This window comes from Canariomyces notabilis, assembly GCF_033297395.1.
Source record: "Canariomyces notabilis strain CBS 508.74 unplaced genomic scaffold N656scaffold_4, whole genome shotgun sequence".
In the NCBI taxonomy this organism is placed as follows: domain Eukaryota; kingdom Fungi; phylum Ascomycota; class Sordariomycetes; order Sordariales; family Chaetomiaceae; genus Canariomyces; species Canariomyces notabilis.
Window position 1 is genome coordinate 1,464,133 of NW_027041826.1, and position 16,523 is coordinate 1,480,655.

At 54.5% G+C, this 16,523-nt stretch overlaps 6 protein-coding genes across 6 annotated transcripts; 4 read left to right on the forward strand and 2 right to left on the reverse strand.

The window, feature by feature from the left end:
- The first annotated feature begins 794 nt into the window (after positions 1-794).
- Positions 795-3,253, forward strand: N656DRAFT_501948 (uncharacterized protein). The gene is made up of 2 exons (XM_064809860.1): positions 795-1,737; positions 1,794-3,253. Exons 1-2 carry the CDS (start codon positions 1,085-1,087, stop codon positions 3,142-3,144), a joined length of 2,004 nt encoding a protein of 667 aa, XP_064672987.1. The 5' UTR covers positions 795-1,084; the 3' UTR covers positions 3,145-3,253.
- N656DRAFT_501949 (uncharacterized protein) lies at positions 3,254-4,760 on the reverse strand. The gene has a single exon (XM_064809861.1). The coding sequence runs from the start codon at positions 4,647-4,649 to the stop codon at positions 3,363-3,365; it is 1,287 nt and encodes a 428-aa protein (XP_064672988.1). The 5' UTR covers positions 4,650-4,760; the 3' UTR covers positions 3,254-3,362.
- A 517-nt stretch (positions 4,761-5,277) lies between these two features.
- N656DRAFT_766634 (SIN1-domain-containing protein) lies at positions 5,278-7,834 on the forward strand (the record flags this gene model as incomplete). The annotated part of the gene is made up of 3 exons (XM_064813494.1): positions 5,278-5,300; positions 5,360-7,649; positions 7,715-7,834. 3 exons carry the CDS (start codon positions 5,278-5,280, stop codon positions 7,832-7,834), a joined length of 2,433 nt encoding a protein of 810 aa, XP_064672989.1.
- Positions 7,835-8,471: 637 nt separating this feature from the next.
- On the forward strand, positions 8,472-9,466 carry N656DRAFT_819910 (uncharacterized protein; the record flags this gene model as incomplete). Its single annotated transcript, XM_064818408.1, has 2 exons — positions 8,472-8,974; positions 9,086-9,466. Coding segments are annotated over 2 exons (810 nt in total), but the record flags the coding sequence as incomplete, so codon positions are not given.
- An 822-nt stretch (positions 9,467-10,288) lies between these two features.
- Positions 10,289-11,896, reverse strand: N656DRAFT_748627 (uncharacterized protein). The gene has a single exon (XM_064812960.1). The coding sequence runs from the start codon at positions 11,766-11,768 to the stop codon at positions 10,560-10,562; it is 1,209 nt and encodes a 402-aa protein (XP_064672991.1). The 5' UTR covers positions 11,769-11,896; the 3' UTR covers positions 10,289-10,559.
- Positions 11,897-11,898: 2 nt separating this feature from the next.
- Positions 11,899-12,591, forward strand: N656DRAFT_776544 (uncharacterized protein). Its single transcript, XM_064814656.1, has one exon. The coding sequence runs from the start codon at positions 12,304-12,306 to the stop codon at positions 12,517-12,519; it is 216 nt and encodes a 71-aa protein (XP_064672992.1). The 5' UTR covers positions 11,899-12,303; the 3' UTR covers positions 12,520-12,591.
- The last annotated feature ends 3,932 nt before the right edge of the window (positions 12,592-16,523 follow it).

Here is a 16,523-nt window from a genome sequence, read left to right on the forward strand (position 1 = left end):
TAACGTTATCCGCTTTTTGTTTTGTTTCTTATTCTCTTGTTTCTGTGTGATGGTGGTTGGGAGTGGGGTGGCAGGCTGAATTCGTGAGGGCAAGATTCGATGTTTGTTGAGTTGAGATCGGGTGTAAGTTGGTTCCTCTTCTTAAATGAGATTGTTTGTTAACTATACCGGTATCCAGAGCTTCATGACAAGTTTGCTCAGAAAATCAGATCAAGATCCCACTGAAATGGAAGGTCAGCAGAGGGTTGGCTAGTTACACAGCTACACCAGATGACCTACAGTATAATGGATGAGCCTTGCTCTCGCGGTCACAATTGGGGCTGGCTCCCCACCTTCATCAACCCTCATCACGACCGGAACTATAGTAGCTGCATGGTCTTCGCCTAGGGACCCAGGGCCAACCTTGAGCGACCCCAATTCGCATGCACGTCGTGCATCTGCAGCACACCGCACGCAGACCGGCGAATAAACTACCTTACACTGCAATAGATCGTGCATATACATGTAGATATATTAGCCATTGGAGATGGCCCGTCTTCGCGGGCAATGGCTTACTGCAACGGCTTGGTGCTACGTCATGAAACAACTCTCTTCGGTCGATGGTGTCTCGTTTCACGTTTTTGGTCGCTGCCTTTTATCACATCATTTTCAGAGTTGCCCTCCTCCATTCCTCGCTATCAAGTCATCACGGCTTGTAGCCGCCCACTCTTTTTTTAACATAACTCCCTCTAGCCTGCCATCACGGCCTGCGTAGCGTACCCCTTTCATTGCCCATTGCCTATGTCATCTGGGATTATTGTTTGAGATTCCCGCCGTTCCAAATCTGGACATGAAACAAGACGGCTTATACTCAGATGCACAACATCTCTTATTTCGGGCATGTATGATACTTGTTCTCTCTCGAGGGACCCGAGTTTAAGTTTCCATCATCTTCGGCAACAACGCGGCCAAGCAGACTTTGCCCCCCCTCCTCCGCCGCATCCCTTGCTTCGAAGTGGAACATTGAGTTGATGGGATTAATTACCCCAACCTGCCCTCTCGATCTGTTTCCGTGGACGACATCATCAGACGGAGCCGTAACAGCATGGCTTCCTCTCCGTGCCTCAGGCGCCGCATCTCCTCGCCGCTCGAGGCCGGCCACTCCGTTGCCGACGGTCATCAGCTTCCAACTAACGTCAGCGATGCTCTCGAGTACGCATCCAAGCGTTTGGGGAGGAAAGCGGCGCATATCACACTGTTGGTTGTCCGTCGGGACTACCAGCTGCCCACCGCGCCCTGGTCTGCTCCAGCACAGGGCCCTGCATCACCGCCTGCGTCCGTCTCATCCCGGATAGACGCCCTGAAACAACTTCTCCGGCCAACAAATTCCGGGGAAGACCAGATTCGAGAGAGAATCCTCCACGTACACCTGGATCACTTCCGCAATGGGACCTTATCGCCCGCTTTCAGCGAGGCATCGACGACCTCAACTGTCTCGTCCGTCGCCACCACCGACTCAACGTTCAGTCATCGCCGGTGGCCAGGCAGCCCAGCGATATACGGCAGTGTGCCCGTAACACCTGCCACCCCGTTTACCACCGTGTGCTCGCTATCGGGAGCATCTGAAATGGGCAGGGGGACAGTGTCAGGTGCTGGCCAGTTCGGCATCAAGCTTGTTTATGCCCATCCCCTAGGTCCTCGTGAAGAGAAGACGCTCTCGCAGACGCTGGATAAGGCGGCAAAGAAATTCAAATTAGAGTGAGCATCTCCACCCCCCGCATCCTCGACGAAGGAATGCTGACCCGTGAGAATAGCCCCATTTGGCTCCCCCAACCCGTATCTCCCTCCACCCTCGGCTTGCCCGTGGATTTGGTCTGGAACTCAACCACGCAAAATGAGGCCCTCTTCTCATCAGAGCACCTCACAGTCCTCTCACTCGACCGCTTGTACACGTTGCGCACCGCCCTCCAAGCTTACGCGACCACGCAAACGCTGAGTCGCCTCGAGGATGCCGTTGACGAGCTGCGTCGCGTGTTTCTTGCCAACGGGCGACGTCCCTTGCGCAAGAGCGCTCTGCTGGCCGCATACCGCTGGCTCAGCCCTGTTAGCGACGCGGCTCTGGCCGATGTCTGCCATATGTATGAACGGGCATACGGAGGCGTCGAGCGGGACAGTGGCGTGGAGGATGATATTGGTCCCATTGCGGCCTGGCCACTTGCTGAGCGCAGCCAGGGCGATGGAGAACCAACGGCGAGGATGGAAATGGCGATTCCAGACCGCCGGAACGGACATTGCCAACAAAAACCACCATACCGGCGACCAGAAACACCACCCCGGTTGGAGACACCCGCTCCCGACCACGAATCAAGGGACCTCGACAAGGAAATCCTCCTCTCCGCCTGCGAACCCAACCTAGACGATCATTCCGACCTCGACGCAGTCGAAACGTGGTATCGTCGGGTACACGTCGGTCAGATCGACCCGCTACGCTCCCATCCTGCTCTAGTTGAAATCATGCCCCCTTCCCCATCGCCGACACCACCGCCACCTCCGCCTAAGTCACCTCCTTATGCCCCCCGACAGCAGCGCCCTGTCGACAATGAAATCCATGTCACGCTCCGCGTAGCAAGCACGAGCCCCAAATTACAACCCGCACCCCCGGGCCGGGCCCTCGCCCTGAAACTCCAAACGACCTTTGACCGCGCCCAGACCGCAAAGCAACAAGACCCCAACACCCAGGCTCAAGGCACTGCGGAGGAGGAAGAGGAGGACCTCACAGCCCGCCCAACCAGCGCGATCAAGACAGGCCCTGACCCCCACATCGTCCCTTTGTCGGTTTCCTTTCCCTTCCCCTCCGCCAATCCTACCCCTGCCGAAATCCACAACCAAAGCCAGGGCAAGCCTTCACACTGGAGCAGAACCAGAATCAGCGGCGGCAAAGGAGGAAGCAACGGGGGCACGTCAATTGACGGGATGCTGCTGCACGGTTGTGGGCAGCAGCAGGGCCATGAAGAGGCGGAGACCGAGGCGGACGAAAGAGTCGAACGGGTCGGGCCGATGACGCCGAATGGGTACGACGACATTTCGCCCGTCACAAGAGGCGAGTGGGGGTTTCTGATGGGGGAGGGGTTGATTGGGAGGGTTGCTAGAGTCGAGACGTGCTGATGGTGGGTTGCTCGTGTTGATGTGATATACCAGACTGGACATGCATGGCATGCCGAGATGGTTTTCGGCGCTTGTACATAGTTTTGCGGTCCACCCCTTCCTTTCCAGGAAGGAAAGACGAATAATGAATATGCATCATATGATACCATTTACCCTCACCTGGATTCAATCCCATCAGCCTGGACCGCGGTATATCACATTGGAATAGCGACAGTGCTCTACTTCCAGCCATACCGGCCCGCAGCGTCCCGCTTGGTCCCCTTGGCGCGCGCGAAACTGTCCTCGAGCGCGCTCTGGTTGCTCTGCGCCATGTTGACCACCTGCCGCAGGCTGTGCTTACCCGGCGCGATGGACCGCACCGGGTTGTACGCCTGCTGCGCGCCCGACGCGCGCAGCGCCTCGTTGCGCGCGTACTCCTGCTCCATGTCAAACGTGACCACTTTGGCGTTCGGCGGCAGCGCGCCGGATAGACTGGTGTTGTTGTTGTTCGCCCCCTTTCGACCAAACAGCTCGCGCCGCGCGGCCGGGCTGAGGTCGAGCGAGTCCGCTAGGGAGGCTAGCGAGTCTTGATGTTGATGTTGTTGAGCTGCGGAGACCGGCTGGGGTAGCGATAGGGCTTGGGTCGGATAAGCCGACGTTACGTCGTTTTCTTCCTGTTCTTCAAAGTCAGCCGCGGCAGCAGCTGATGGTTCGTTTGCGCCGGTGAAGAGCGGTTCGTAGCTTCCTGTGGTGGGTGGGGCGGTTGTGGTGGAAGGCGAGGAGTCGCCGTCTGCATCGCCCATGGAGAATAGGGGGACCTTTTTCTTGGGCGGGTCTATATTGGGAGCAGTCTCCGCTGCTGCCGTCGTTGTCGTGGCCGTTGTGATTGAGCCGGTTTGGCCTGCGGTCATACCGCCGGCTGTGTTGCCTGTGGTAGTTGGGCTGTCTTTTTTCTTGCTCTTCGCTGGTGCCTTCTTCCTCGCCACCGACAGCGGCTTGAACATGAGCGGTTTTCCCACCAGCTTCACCTCCTCTTCCGGCTTCTGCCCTTCGGGTATTGACGGCCCCTTGATTCCCATAGTCGAAGCCGAGGTCTCATCGTCACCATGGCCGTCCTCAGTAGTTCCGTTGCCGCTTCTGACAAATGCTGGTTCCGCGGCTGTCCTCAGGTGAATCCCGGGTGCATGCGCAGTACCCAATTTCTTTCCACCTGCAGCAGCTGCTGCTGCGCCCCCCGTCTTCTTTGGCGGTGGCAGAAACGAGCCAAGGCTGCTGAATCTGCTTCCGCCTGTGGTCTTGACTCGCTTCGCGGGCGGCTGTCCATCATCATCTGCGGCGGCGTCGGAGTTTGCGCTCGCTGCTGGAAGGTTTACGACAATCTTGCCAGAACCCGATGAGCGGTCGAGCAGCTTTTGGAATGGCTTTTTGGTTGCCGCCGCCGAAGCCGATGTCGTCGTGGGCAATGCGATTTTATGCTGCACATCTTCGGAATCGGATTCCGAGTCTGAGTAGTCAACTAGGCCCATGGTTGCGACGAGGCGGGTCTCGCGCCTTTGATGTCCAGATGCTGCACTCGGGACTTGGGAGTTGGGAGAGTTGGGTTGGCTGACGTGACGTTTCGCCCCAGGAGATCAAAGCTGCAAGCGGAGCTTGATGTGAATTATCGATAAGACCCACTGACCACTTAACAAATCCCAGTAACGTTACAAGAACAGTACCGTAATTTACCGGTTGACACTATCACTCCGGTATTACAGTGGCCTACTCCGTACAGTACAGTACATCGTGGCTCGCCACTGACATACCCAAGTGTTTCGTCCCACTTCATTCACCCCGCCATCAAACCATCTTGGGAACCTGAGCTCTGGTCAACAGACACAGTCCCCCTGATCACAGATGCTCCCTGGTTTGAGTTCTGTTTACAAATAATGCTTCCACTTTCTGTGTCCGATTCATAACTAAACCCTCAGGCATTACAAGAGGTCGCAACAACGGCCTCTCCCTCCTGACGGCGCAGCAACCCTCAGACTTTCAGAGCTCTTCGTTTCCTGTTATCAAACGCAGCGATCTTGATACAAACAAACCATCTTACGATCAGCCACCCGATCGTGAAGGCACTCGACAAGACTCTATTCATGCCCTCCCAGCACAGAAATGTCGGTAATTCAAGTCGAAGAGTATGGCTTCCTTCTTTCAAGTACGCCGCTGAACTGTTGGTGATGCTGACCTTGTTCAGTCTGGTACTGTACCAGTTGCGGACCAGCTACCTCAATGACATTGCCGACGGGGTAGGGGAACGCCTCTTCACCTTGAACGAGAGCTTCCTCAATTCGGCGCCCTTTAAGTCTGCGGGATGGCGCCCAGATCCCGCTCTCATCAAGAGGACTCACTCACCCCCGATTCCTACCGCTGTTGCTTCAGAGTACTTTCAGGCGCCCCGCCTCGCCGGCCGCACCCTCGAAGATGAGGGCGAAGAAGGAGGCCTGTTCTCAGGCGACGCCCCCGAAGCTACGGGCCCTAGCATGGCGACGAAGCGCCGACGCCGGCGCGAACAGATGGAGGAAGACGACAGCAGTGATCTGAGCGATGAGAGCGACGACGAGCCAGACCAGCGCGCTGCACAGCAAATCAAGTTTGCCAAAATGCCTGTGAGGCATCGCTCTGGTTCTTCTCCCCTGCAGTCGTCCAATCTCCGCCAGACGACCACCCTATCTTCGCCCCGTCCCGCGCCAAGGCGAGGGTCGCACTCTGCACTGGAGACGGTAAAGGAGAGGGCGCGTCGCGACACCGTGACCAGCAGCGAGGTCTCATCCGAGAACGAGTTTGACACCTCAGCCTTCCACAAGCAGCGGGACGCTGCCCATGCAGCTGCCGGACGCGCCACCAAGCTGTCGGTCAAGCTAAACACGGAACCTACTGGCGAGGCAAAACGCCGTGGGAGTGAGCTTCTCGAGGAGGAGGAAGACGATTCTGACGCTTCCGACGTGTCATCAGCTTTTATTGAGAGCATAGACTCGGCATCAATCCTGGACGCCGTAAAAAATCCTCTGAACGGGTCCCTGAGAGATCAGGTAGTTGGCGCCGTGCCAAGGGAGCTTACCCGGAGATCCACAATACGCAAATCGGCCATGCCTGCGCCGTTACAAGTCCCGGTTGGAGAGCTGCCGCCTCCACGGCCCATGAGCACCATTCGGCCGCTGAGCATGGTGCAGCCCAAAAGCTTGCTCTCGGCCGCCCTCAACGCCAAGAAGACGAAGCCAACCCTCCCATTTGACGGTTTCGCTTCACTTTCGGGACAGGGCGACCCGAATCCCATCATGCTCCGAATCTATGCCCCCTTTTCCAAGCAGCCCTCGAAACCGTTCGAGGTCCTGATTCGACGGACGGTACATCAAGGCCAAGGCGGAGACAGAGCAGTGACAGTCGCTGATTTGATTGGCCTCAGTCTATGGCGCTACAACGAGGAGAAACTGGAGCCACCGTTGCCCGAGGACAAGCTGAACGTGAACTGGTGGGTTTTACGCATGGTCGAGGAAGACGGCGAAGTGGATGAGGATTTTCCGCCTCTTGAACGCAAAAAGCAGCTCATATCGTTCACGACGGCGAACAACAAGGCCGGCCGCTCTCGCTCCAACTCCAAGGTCTACGACATCTTTGCCCTGGCACCGGCATCACAAGAGGAATTCGAAGAGAATCAGCGCACAACCCCGCAGTTCGAACAAGAAGTAGGCGGCAGCGAGGATGACAAGGACTTGACACCGCGGAACACGCCGCGGCCCGAGGCCGCCCTGCACGTTCCCGACCAGCCCCGAGAGAACCCGCTCCTCAACACGGCATATCGTGCGAACACGACAATGTTTGCGGACATGCCCCAGTCCAATCAGCCGGCAAACACCCCTAGCGCCGCTCGCGGGGAGAAGAGGCTGTTGCGAATCTACATTCATTCCTCGGATGCTGCTCCGGGTCAAATGCTCACGCTTGATGTTCGCACCGACACTTGGTTGGCCGACGTTTTGGATATCGCTTGTCGGAAGCGGCAACTCGACAAGGCCAACCATGTCTTGAAGCTTCCCAACTCGGGAACCGTCGTGTTGCTCGACCGTACGGTTGCTTCACTCGGTAACATCACTGACCTAGACCTCTACCGGCGCCGCTTTGCTACGGATGGTCCCCTCATCATGACCGGATCACCCAGTAGCTCTTCGCCGAGGCCGCATCTCTTCGGCGATAATGCAAGCTGGACCAAGACGAAGAAATCCAAGCTCCTAGGAACTCACCCACTTGCCAAGGAAGTCTTGAAGCAAGATGAACTGGGTGTCGGGCCCAATTACAAGAAGTACACGGTCTGGCGAAAGCAGGCAATGCGCATGACTTCGGAGAAGATTTTTGCCATTGACGGGGACTACATTCATATCATGCCTGCCTCAGGCGGAAAGCTGGCCGAGTTGGACGGTAAACTGACCACGGTCCATTTTAGCAACGTGGTAGGGTGCAAGGTCTCGAGGAAACATCCGGCCAACTTCAGCGTACGTTGCCAACAAGTCAGCCAAAGCCTTCTGAGCCAGGTCGCTTACTAACCGTCTCGGTTCAGGTCGTTGTGTACAAGTCGACCGAGTCTAAGAGATACGACTTCGTCACGAGCGGCCCGGAATACGCGGCTGAGATAGTTGACGAACTCAAGACCCGCATTTCCCCTTATCGAGAGGTCTGAAGGCCTTGCAGGAACTGCAAACAACCAGCCACAGCGCAACGTCAGCCGCCGGTTGACTTCTCACAGTAGCTCTCCGCCGATCGGTTTCTGATTGAGACGGCGTGCGACAATGCGGGACCGCACAAACGTTGACCGTAATAATGGTGACATCACGCAAGGGGAACGGCGCCCCAGCCCCATTGGCTGACGAACCAGCCTGGTCAACCGCGACCGCAGACAGTCGAAATAAAGTTGGGATGCTTGCCCACCCAGTGGCGTGGTTCGCGTGGCTGCAGCATACCTGCAGATAGTGCAGGGGAAGTTCTCGTCCGGATTCGCAGCAGTTCCAAACGGTAGCTCTGGGCTAGTATGTACATTCGAGCATTCCATGCTATGTATTATGTTCTCTTTCCCTAACAGGTGTTGGGGCCAGAAATCTCGCATCACGACGAGATTGTCGATGAAGGTTCAAGCCGCTTCACAAAGGGCACACCGCGCTCCCTAACCGTTGAACCGGTGTTTTGATTTCAGGCCTGCTTGCCATCTGCGCTTGAAATTATAGGGCTGTGGCCCGCCTTAAATGGTGACGAACCGTGATAGCGACGGTTCCGCACGATGATGCCAATATTCTAGGAGGGGGCAAGACTACGACGCTCAGTTCATCATTCGCCATGTCCATCGCATAAACTATTTTAGGGACTCCGGCCAGATTCCGGATCCGCTCAGAGCCGTTGCATCCGCGATAATACTCCAAAGCAGGGGGAGCAGTGCCCACTTCGATCGCTCGGTGGTGCTCGGCTGCTCGCAGCCCCTCCGTGGCGGATGTGTTGCGGCCGCCGGCCAAACCCTATGGCAGGAATCGCAGCATCAAATGCCTGACCGTCCCGCGGCTGTGTCGATCCAGATGCATCAGGTCTTACGATTTAGCACGTGTATAAGTAGTCTGCCTCCAGACCGATGGTGGGTGTTCTTCCACATAAACCGAACCATCACCAAAACTATCCATCTAGACCTTCTTCTCCTTTCCGCCTGTGAAGTTCCTGTCTCCTCATCTCAAAGCACGCCCATCACACCCTCTATTTCCCGAACCACTCAGAACAACCCTTGGGATTCAGGATGCGTTACATTCCCATCATCGCCGCCCTGGCCGCTCTGGCTACGGTATGTCCCTCCCGTCTCAATCCTGCCTTCACGATCCTATACCCAAGTCCATTCCCCCCAATCCATCCCTATCCAAAGCTGCTCCAACTGACACCAAACAATGAATAAAAGGCCCAACAAACAACCTCCACCACCACCGCCGACACCGACACCGACACGGCCACCAGCACGGACACAGCCTCGTCCCTGTCCTCGCTCATCTCGTCCCTCAGCTCGGCCGCCTCGTCAAACCTCGCCTCCATCACGAGCAGCGTCTCGAGCGCCATCAGCTCGGCCACCGCCACCTCGTCGGACAACACCGCCCAGACCAGCGCCGCGTCGGCGTCCGAGACCGAGACGGGCGCCGCTGCTACCACCACTGGAGGCGGCGGCGGTGGTGGTGGTGCTGGCGGGGGTGGTGGTACCAGCGGTGCCATGAAGAGGGTTGCTAACGGGGTCGGTGTCGGCGCGGTCATGCTTGCTGGGGGAGTGGTGGTTGCTGGTTATTTGTGAGGGGTTTATTTACTGTGTGGTCTGTGGATGGAAGGATAGGATGGGTCGCGATTTGGCAGGGGTTGAGGGGGGTTGTGATGTGTATTGCGTGTAGTGTAGTGAAGGGGGTTTGTGTGGATTAGAGGCGGGCGTAATAAGAAGAGGTTTCTGTTGCCTTGTGGATTCTGAGAGGCTCTTTTCTTTTTCTGCTTGCTTGCTGAAAATGACAGGAAGGAGGCGTCTTGATGCCACATCAAGACGGGAGAGATTGTAAGTGTATGTCATTGATAGGCCGAGAACCTGATTGCTGCTGCTATTAGATGCCGGTCCATGATTTCTGTGATCGTGCTCGTCCTGGAGCTTTTAATTAGCTATACACTCGTGTCCAACCTGGATGTACCCTTGAATTCGTAGCGTGAGAGGTGGATAATGATATTTCCTTCCCCTGGCCAGATATTGATGAAGTTGAACCCATGTGCTTTCCCCCCTCCCCTCCAAGTGCGCCACAGTTAGGCACCATGCCTCTGCTTCTCTTTCCCACTTTCCCGGCTGACTATGACAGAAACTGGCCCGTATTCTCTTACAGTATATGTGCGAGAACGGTTGTTCAGTCAGTCACCTGTTTCCGCCGTCTAATTTCCCCGGCAGAGGTGAGACAACCGATGGATTGGATTGGAACTTGAATATGGGGGCAGCAGACAACGGAGTTGTACCTCTAATGAATCGAGATCAAACCTAAGAGAAGCGCGGTAATCGGAGGAGGGGTTGAGTCGCCGACGCCAGTTGCAGCTGCTAAACGAGAAGTGCTTGCTTCAAGTTCTGCCGGTCTATGGAGACCTGCTGGTACCTGCCCCGATTTCATGCCTGCTGACGAGAGGTGGAAGCATCCTCTTTGGCACGATAGGTACTGAGCGGCCAAATTGTTAAGATGGGTAGTCGAGAGGACAATTTTAACGTGACAAAATTGGGCTAAACTAACAGCAGGTACATGCCTGCTTCTTCCTAATCGCACCGCTGGATTTGGCAGTCCATGCTGAAGGAAGGAAGGCATGATGCACTTGGTATTATCCAAAGCAAAGGCAAGTCTGTATCAACTTGCTAGCGCCCTTTGCGCCTAACTAGCGTTCCTCCGGGTATCATTCCACAACGCATCCACGGCCTGAAAAATGCCCGTCACCTTCCGCATGACCTCCTCATCCACCTTGCCCCCAAGCCGCTGCTGGATCTTGTCCGGGTGCCACCTGACCCTCTCCTCCTTCAAGCGCGCGAGGAACTCTTTCTCTCCAACCTCCTGCAATCCCAAACCGTTGACAAAGAAGGCCCTGACCCCCTCTGCAGAGCAACGATCCTCCCCGGGCCAAGGAATCCCTTCCACTCCACCACCTCCACCCTCGGCGTCCCATTCCGCCCAGCGGGTCGTGTACCGGTCCCACTGCTCGCGCCAGGCCTTCCTGCGGCGCCTTTCCTCCCCGCGCGCCAGACTCCTCTCCATCTCGCGGGCGATGCGCTGTGCCTCCTCGGCGCGCCGCGCTTCCTCCTCGCGCTCCCGCTCCCGCCGCGCCCGCGCCTCCAGCAAGCCTGCGTGTGTCCGCTCCCACATCTTTTGCCGCACGTACGCCGCGTACTCTTCGTCGCTCATGCGCTCCAACTCGCCGCCGCCGCCGCCGCCATTATTGCTGTTGCTCCCTCCTCTTTGGGAAGTCGGGGGAGCGTAGATGTGGATGGGCTGGCCGTAGACGGCCTCCCAGTAAGCGGCGCCTTCGTCGTCTGCGAGGGCGTCAAAGAGGGATTCGCGAAAGGCTGTTTCTGGATCGAGAGCTTGTTCTTGCTCAAACGGGTTGGCCTTTCTTGTCTGGGCTCTTGACTGGGAGGGCGAGCGCGGACGGTGGTGTCGGCGGCGGTGGTGGTGGCGGCGGGGCTTTTCGCTGTCTGCCCCATCTCTGTCTGAGGATCGATGGCGGTGATGATGGCGGTGACGGCGGGGGCGGTCGTCTAGATCGTCGTCGCCTTCTTCGCGCTGGCGTCTGGAGGAGGACCGATGAGAGTGTTTTGATTTGAAGCGGAACTTGGTTGGTCTTGGTGCCGTGCCATCGCGGTCTTCTTGTTTCTCATTTGGGCGCTTAGCCGGCATGTCGTGATCGTTGGCGTAGGGCTCCCGGTCGTCATCGCTGCCAAAGGCAGAAACGGAGGCTGACGGTTTGCGATGGCGCTTGCGCCTTCTTTTGGCTGCGTCGTCGTCGTCGTCTTCGACGTCGCTGTCTGGAGGGTTGATGGAAGCGAGAATGCGCCGCCGTTTGGGTGAGCGAGGCGACTCGATCTCCATTTCTAGGGCGGTCTTTGCCTCTGTAATGGTCGCGAGATTGGATTTCTGATGGCAGAAACCCCGGAAGCGGATAATTAGTGGGCGGTTGGGCGGCCCCGGGCGGTGCCTGTTCGTTAACTTCGTTGACGTTCGTCGCTGCATCTTACCCCGACCGGACCCACTTGAAGTGGAGACGGGATTGCCCTATGAGTGGGGCCACAACCCCTCGGTGCCTGTCCGACTCCGTACGAACCCTTAATCGCCTCCTACATGGGAGTGGCCTAGATGGGGAGGAATAAGTTTTGTTGAGTTGTCTTATTGTCTGGCTCTTCTGGGTTTTCGCTTTGAAAAGCGATTCGATAGCGTACCATATCTCAAACCGGTATCGTATTGTCTGAACCGTCCTGCAACCGTTGGCCTGTAATTGACTTGTTCGATTTCTCATTGCAGCTTCTATCTACTCCGTATATTTCTGCCATCTAGCATTACCTATCCCGGTCCGTCATCCCCTCTGACGAATCGACTGTCTTCTTCAGTCATTAAATGCGCCATCTCCATGCTTCACTTTCCCAGCGTACTCGGCAGAGCAGCCGTGTTTTGGCCTGCCTCCCTGTCTTTGGCAACCCCAAAGTCGCCAAAAGTTATAAACTACCATAGCGCCCCTCCCTACTTAGCCAAAATGATCTTGAATGACCATTTGAGTGTGCAAGTGGATCCTCCGTTAAGGGGACCGTCCTGTAGATGGAAAATGATCACTGTTATCACCTTGTAATTGAACTCTTCCTAAGCCAAGGGGATTCCCTTGGTCCCAGGATTCCTGTATAGTAGTAAGAGCATTGCTTACTATTAGGATCCTCTTGTATGGCCTTATGGATTGAATGCATTTTCGACTATTTGGACCATTTTCGACTGCTAGATCTTTTCCAAGTAAGGAGTGGATCCTGGCCTCCTACTGTATAATGTGGACTGTACCTGCTCAATACTCTGCCCTGCACTTGATAACCTGGAGGATTGAGCACCCTCTTCAATTAAGAATGTAGCGAATGGCCAAGTGGTCAATTGTCAAGTGACAAACTCGTGAAGTCTTCTGTTCGATTCAAGACCTTTGCAATATTCTTTGCAAAGTTACCAACTTCCAAGGAGTACTTGGAGGTTGGTACCTTATTGTACCTAAGACTGGTTCTCTTTTTGGTAGTATGTACCTACCTAGGTCTAGGCTAGAAAATGGATTCCCAGCTCCAAAATGGCTCTAGGATCATTTTCTAGCCAAGGGACCAATTCAAACTCAAGTGGTTCCTATCCCCCAACGAAGCACTTCAATTCAAGATAGTTACCTAGATCAAGGAATAACCTCACTTACAGTTGGTCCCTTAAGCTAGGGAATGACTTTAGTTCAAGGCATTCCTCTTGCTTAAGTAACAACTTACCTATAAGTGGTTATTGTCCCAAATTGATCGTGTGATCATTTTGTACCTAAGATTATCCTGTGCCTAGAAACTAATACCCAAGATCATTTTCCAGGAGTGTGGCGAGGCGCTATGGTATGCATAATAGAACTGTCAACACCAACCCGAGGCGCAAGATTGCGGTTTCTTGGTCCGCCGGTCAGTACTAGTGTGGAATGCTTGAAGCCCCGCAGGCAGATCCGGCAGTTTGGATGATGTAACGTCATTAAAGTAGCAGCGGCAATTGGGCCTCTCTAGGCCTCCATTTTCTCAACGGTGCGCACAGACAATATCAACCCAACCACGACCCGTGAGGTCCTGTTTATACATACGACAGCAACCAGCCTCGCAGGCTGAATGGTGGCATCCACTTGCGGTCTTCCACTACCTTACTAATGGACCCCTGCGCCCCCCCCAGGGAACTGTATGGCGCGCAACTGCGACCGGTGTGCTCTGGATGTGTGTACTGTGTGTACGTTAGTCGGCCACAGCTGGTGTAAGGTACCGTTATTGTACAAGTACCTACTTTACAGATAACTTACACAGTTTACCTAAGAGCTGAACTGAGAATATCAAACGCTTGCTACAAGCTTTGGCCTCAACCTTACTTCGTACTGGAGGTTTAACATCAGCCCGACTGTTTCCCTAAGTGCTACAAGTACAGTACACGTATTGTATCCGTACTTGTAGCTCGGAAATAATCAATCTCGGTATTCTTGCTAGGTGGGTTTAGATATCCGATGAAAGCTTGCTTTATTACATAACGCTCATCAATGCTTGTAATGTTAAGATTACCTAGGTACCCAGTTGCTTCCTGGTCCTTTTTCCAGAAAGAGCTCTTGCCGACAGGCTCGAACGTACTATTTCGGAAATTCGACGCATCTATACAGGACAAGTGCTAGAAGACCCCGTGTATGTATTGTACGTACATACAATACCACACGCGACATAGCTTAGTATACCGGTACTCCGTAGTTGGCGCCATCGATCACATGCGCCAAAGTTGTCACGGGACAAATAGCAATCTGACGATATAAGTGATCCGCATCCCGTCACCCGACCGAGATGAGACATGAGATGAGATATTGCAAGAAAGACCAAGAGTCCCAAAGAGGCAAAGCCAAGCGATCTAAGCCAATTTTTATGCCATCTTTAATCATAGGCTTTTCATTATTGATTACTTCCCCATGCCTCTTTGGACAGGAGTACCCAGTAAGTGACATACTGTATATACACACCTCGAAGAACTTGAAATGAGGATGGCTTTGCTCCGTATGTCAGTCTTCCAGGTTACCTTGTCACCGTCACATCGAAAAGCAGAATATCGGTCTCGCGGCACCTCATTGGGGAGTGAGTTCGAGCATTAACCCCAGATACTACGCTGTTACATGCGGGCAACCGTCATTTGTTGCTGTTGTTGATGTCTTTATCCCTTATTCGCTCATGGACCCTGCGCGGGGGGAAAGGAGCAGGTTTGACGAGTAATCAGTCTTCCCGCCCCCTCTCAACGGACAAGATGACCATTGCTTGTGCGGGATTCCGCAATGGCCCGAGCAGGGCGTCTTGATAGGCTCGACACGAGAACTCGGCGTGACACGGGAAAAAAGACCGAGAATAGCCCCAGGGTCTGTACTGGACTATGGCCTACGTATCCTGACACAGCGCTGGGGGGGCGCCGATTGGAAACCTCTCCGGAAGGATTTGACTTGACGTCGACTACCACAGTAAGACCTTGCAGAGCATGTCAAGAAGCGGTTGGCTTTTGGGGGGCCGGGATGCATGTCGGTTGGTCCATACCTATCACCCAATGCACGAGAACAGCGCTGCTGCGGCTCAGAAGCTGTCAGAACGGCCGGCAAATAGAATCACCGCTTGGCTGCCGAGACGCGGTCACTCGGGGAATTTCCATTAGCTGCATAGCCCGGTACTGTACTAATTAGTGTAGCTCCCCGAGTTGCATGGATCTTGAACCATTTCATAGGTGTAGTTGTTCTTCCCATTTCGGACGATTTTCCACTCTCAGCCCTTGCTTTCCTAGCCTGTCCAGGAAGCTAGTCGAAAGCTCCAAGAGCCTGGACCCTGATTCCTACTTGCGATTTGTGGTTTCACTGGTTTGTCATTCAATTACCTTGACTGGCAGCCTGCAAAGGCGGGCTTATCCGAGACGGAAGGAGCGTTGGCCTACCATACGCCTGCCCCCTTCCCCGCGGTTGCCTGGCTGCAGGAGAGGACATAATGTGTAAAGATTGGCTGACGATATCAAGCAGGTACCTTAGGTAGTAGCCAGGAATCGTAGGCAGGCCGACACGAATTTGTATGTAGTAGATACACTCTCCGACGTGCTAGCATCCAATCCGCTTGGTAGCTAGATGTTTCTATTCCAGTTGGTTCACACCGACCTCCAGATATTCATCCGTCCATTCATTGGCTTCAGTTTGTTTTGACTCCGCCTTATTGGGTATCCAATGAAAAGCAACAATGATACGCGCGAGCGAGTGAGCGGCCCGCATATACAAGGGAACAGGAAAAAAAAGAACAAAAACACAAAAGGAAGCACATTTGCACAGCCTCCTGAACAAGATAGGATCCAATTTGGTATCAAATGCTCCTTCCCCTGCCCCTCTATCCACAATTTCAACCCAGTGAGAAACGAGTGAGAGTAAGAAGGTTGTTGGCAACAAGAGATGCTCTCCACGCCCTGCTTGTCCGTAACACCATGCCTCAAGTACGAATACACCGAACAGAAGCCAGAACCCAAACCCCTTTCCAGAAACCACCCCCTTAACGCCCCGCCCGCTATGTGTGTATGCATATAAGTAAATTGCTGTGGAACTTGTGTAATTGTATGCGTAGGCCGAGTGTGCCATAATTAAATGGTGTAAGTAAGGTAGGTAGTGGCAAGCAGTGGCTAGAAGAAGTATGTATGCCAAAACAAAAGGAGGAACATGAAACCTCCTGCGCCGGATGAGATGATTGATGGATAGACTTGCCAAACCCCTCTGTTGAAAAAAGATGTCCGCCCCTTGTCGCGCCGTATGACTAGTGAAGAGAGAAAGACGGAGATATAGAGAGAGAGGAGAGAGAAAGAGAGAGAGAAGATGGCGAATAAGAGATTCCCTTTTGCAGCTGTTTTCACTTTTACCCACGGCCCCTATTCCGCCGGTTGCCCAGCATATCAGCAAGTTAGTCTTCTAAATGGATCAGACGACAAAGGAAATAGTCCAGAGAGCAAATGGAAAAGGGGAAAGAGAAAAGAGAGATTAAAATCCAATCTATGCAGCGATCTTTAGCCGACGTGCGTGTGATATCCGTAATGCTAATAAGGCGGGTC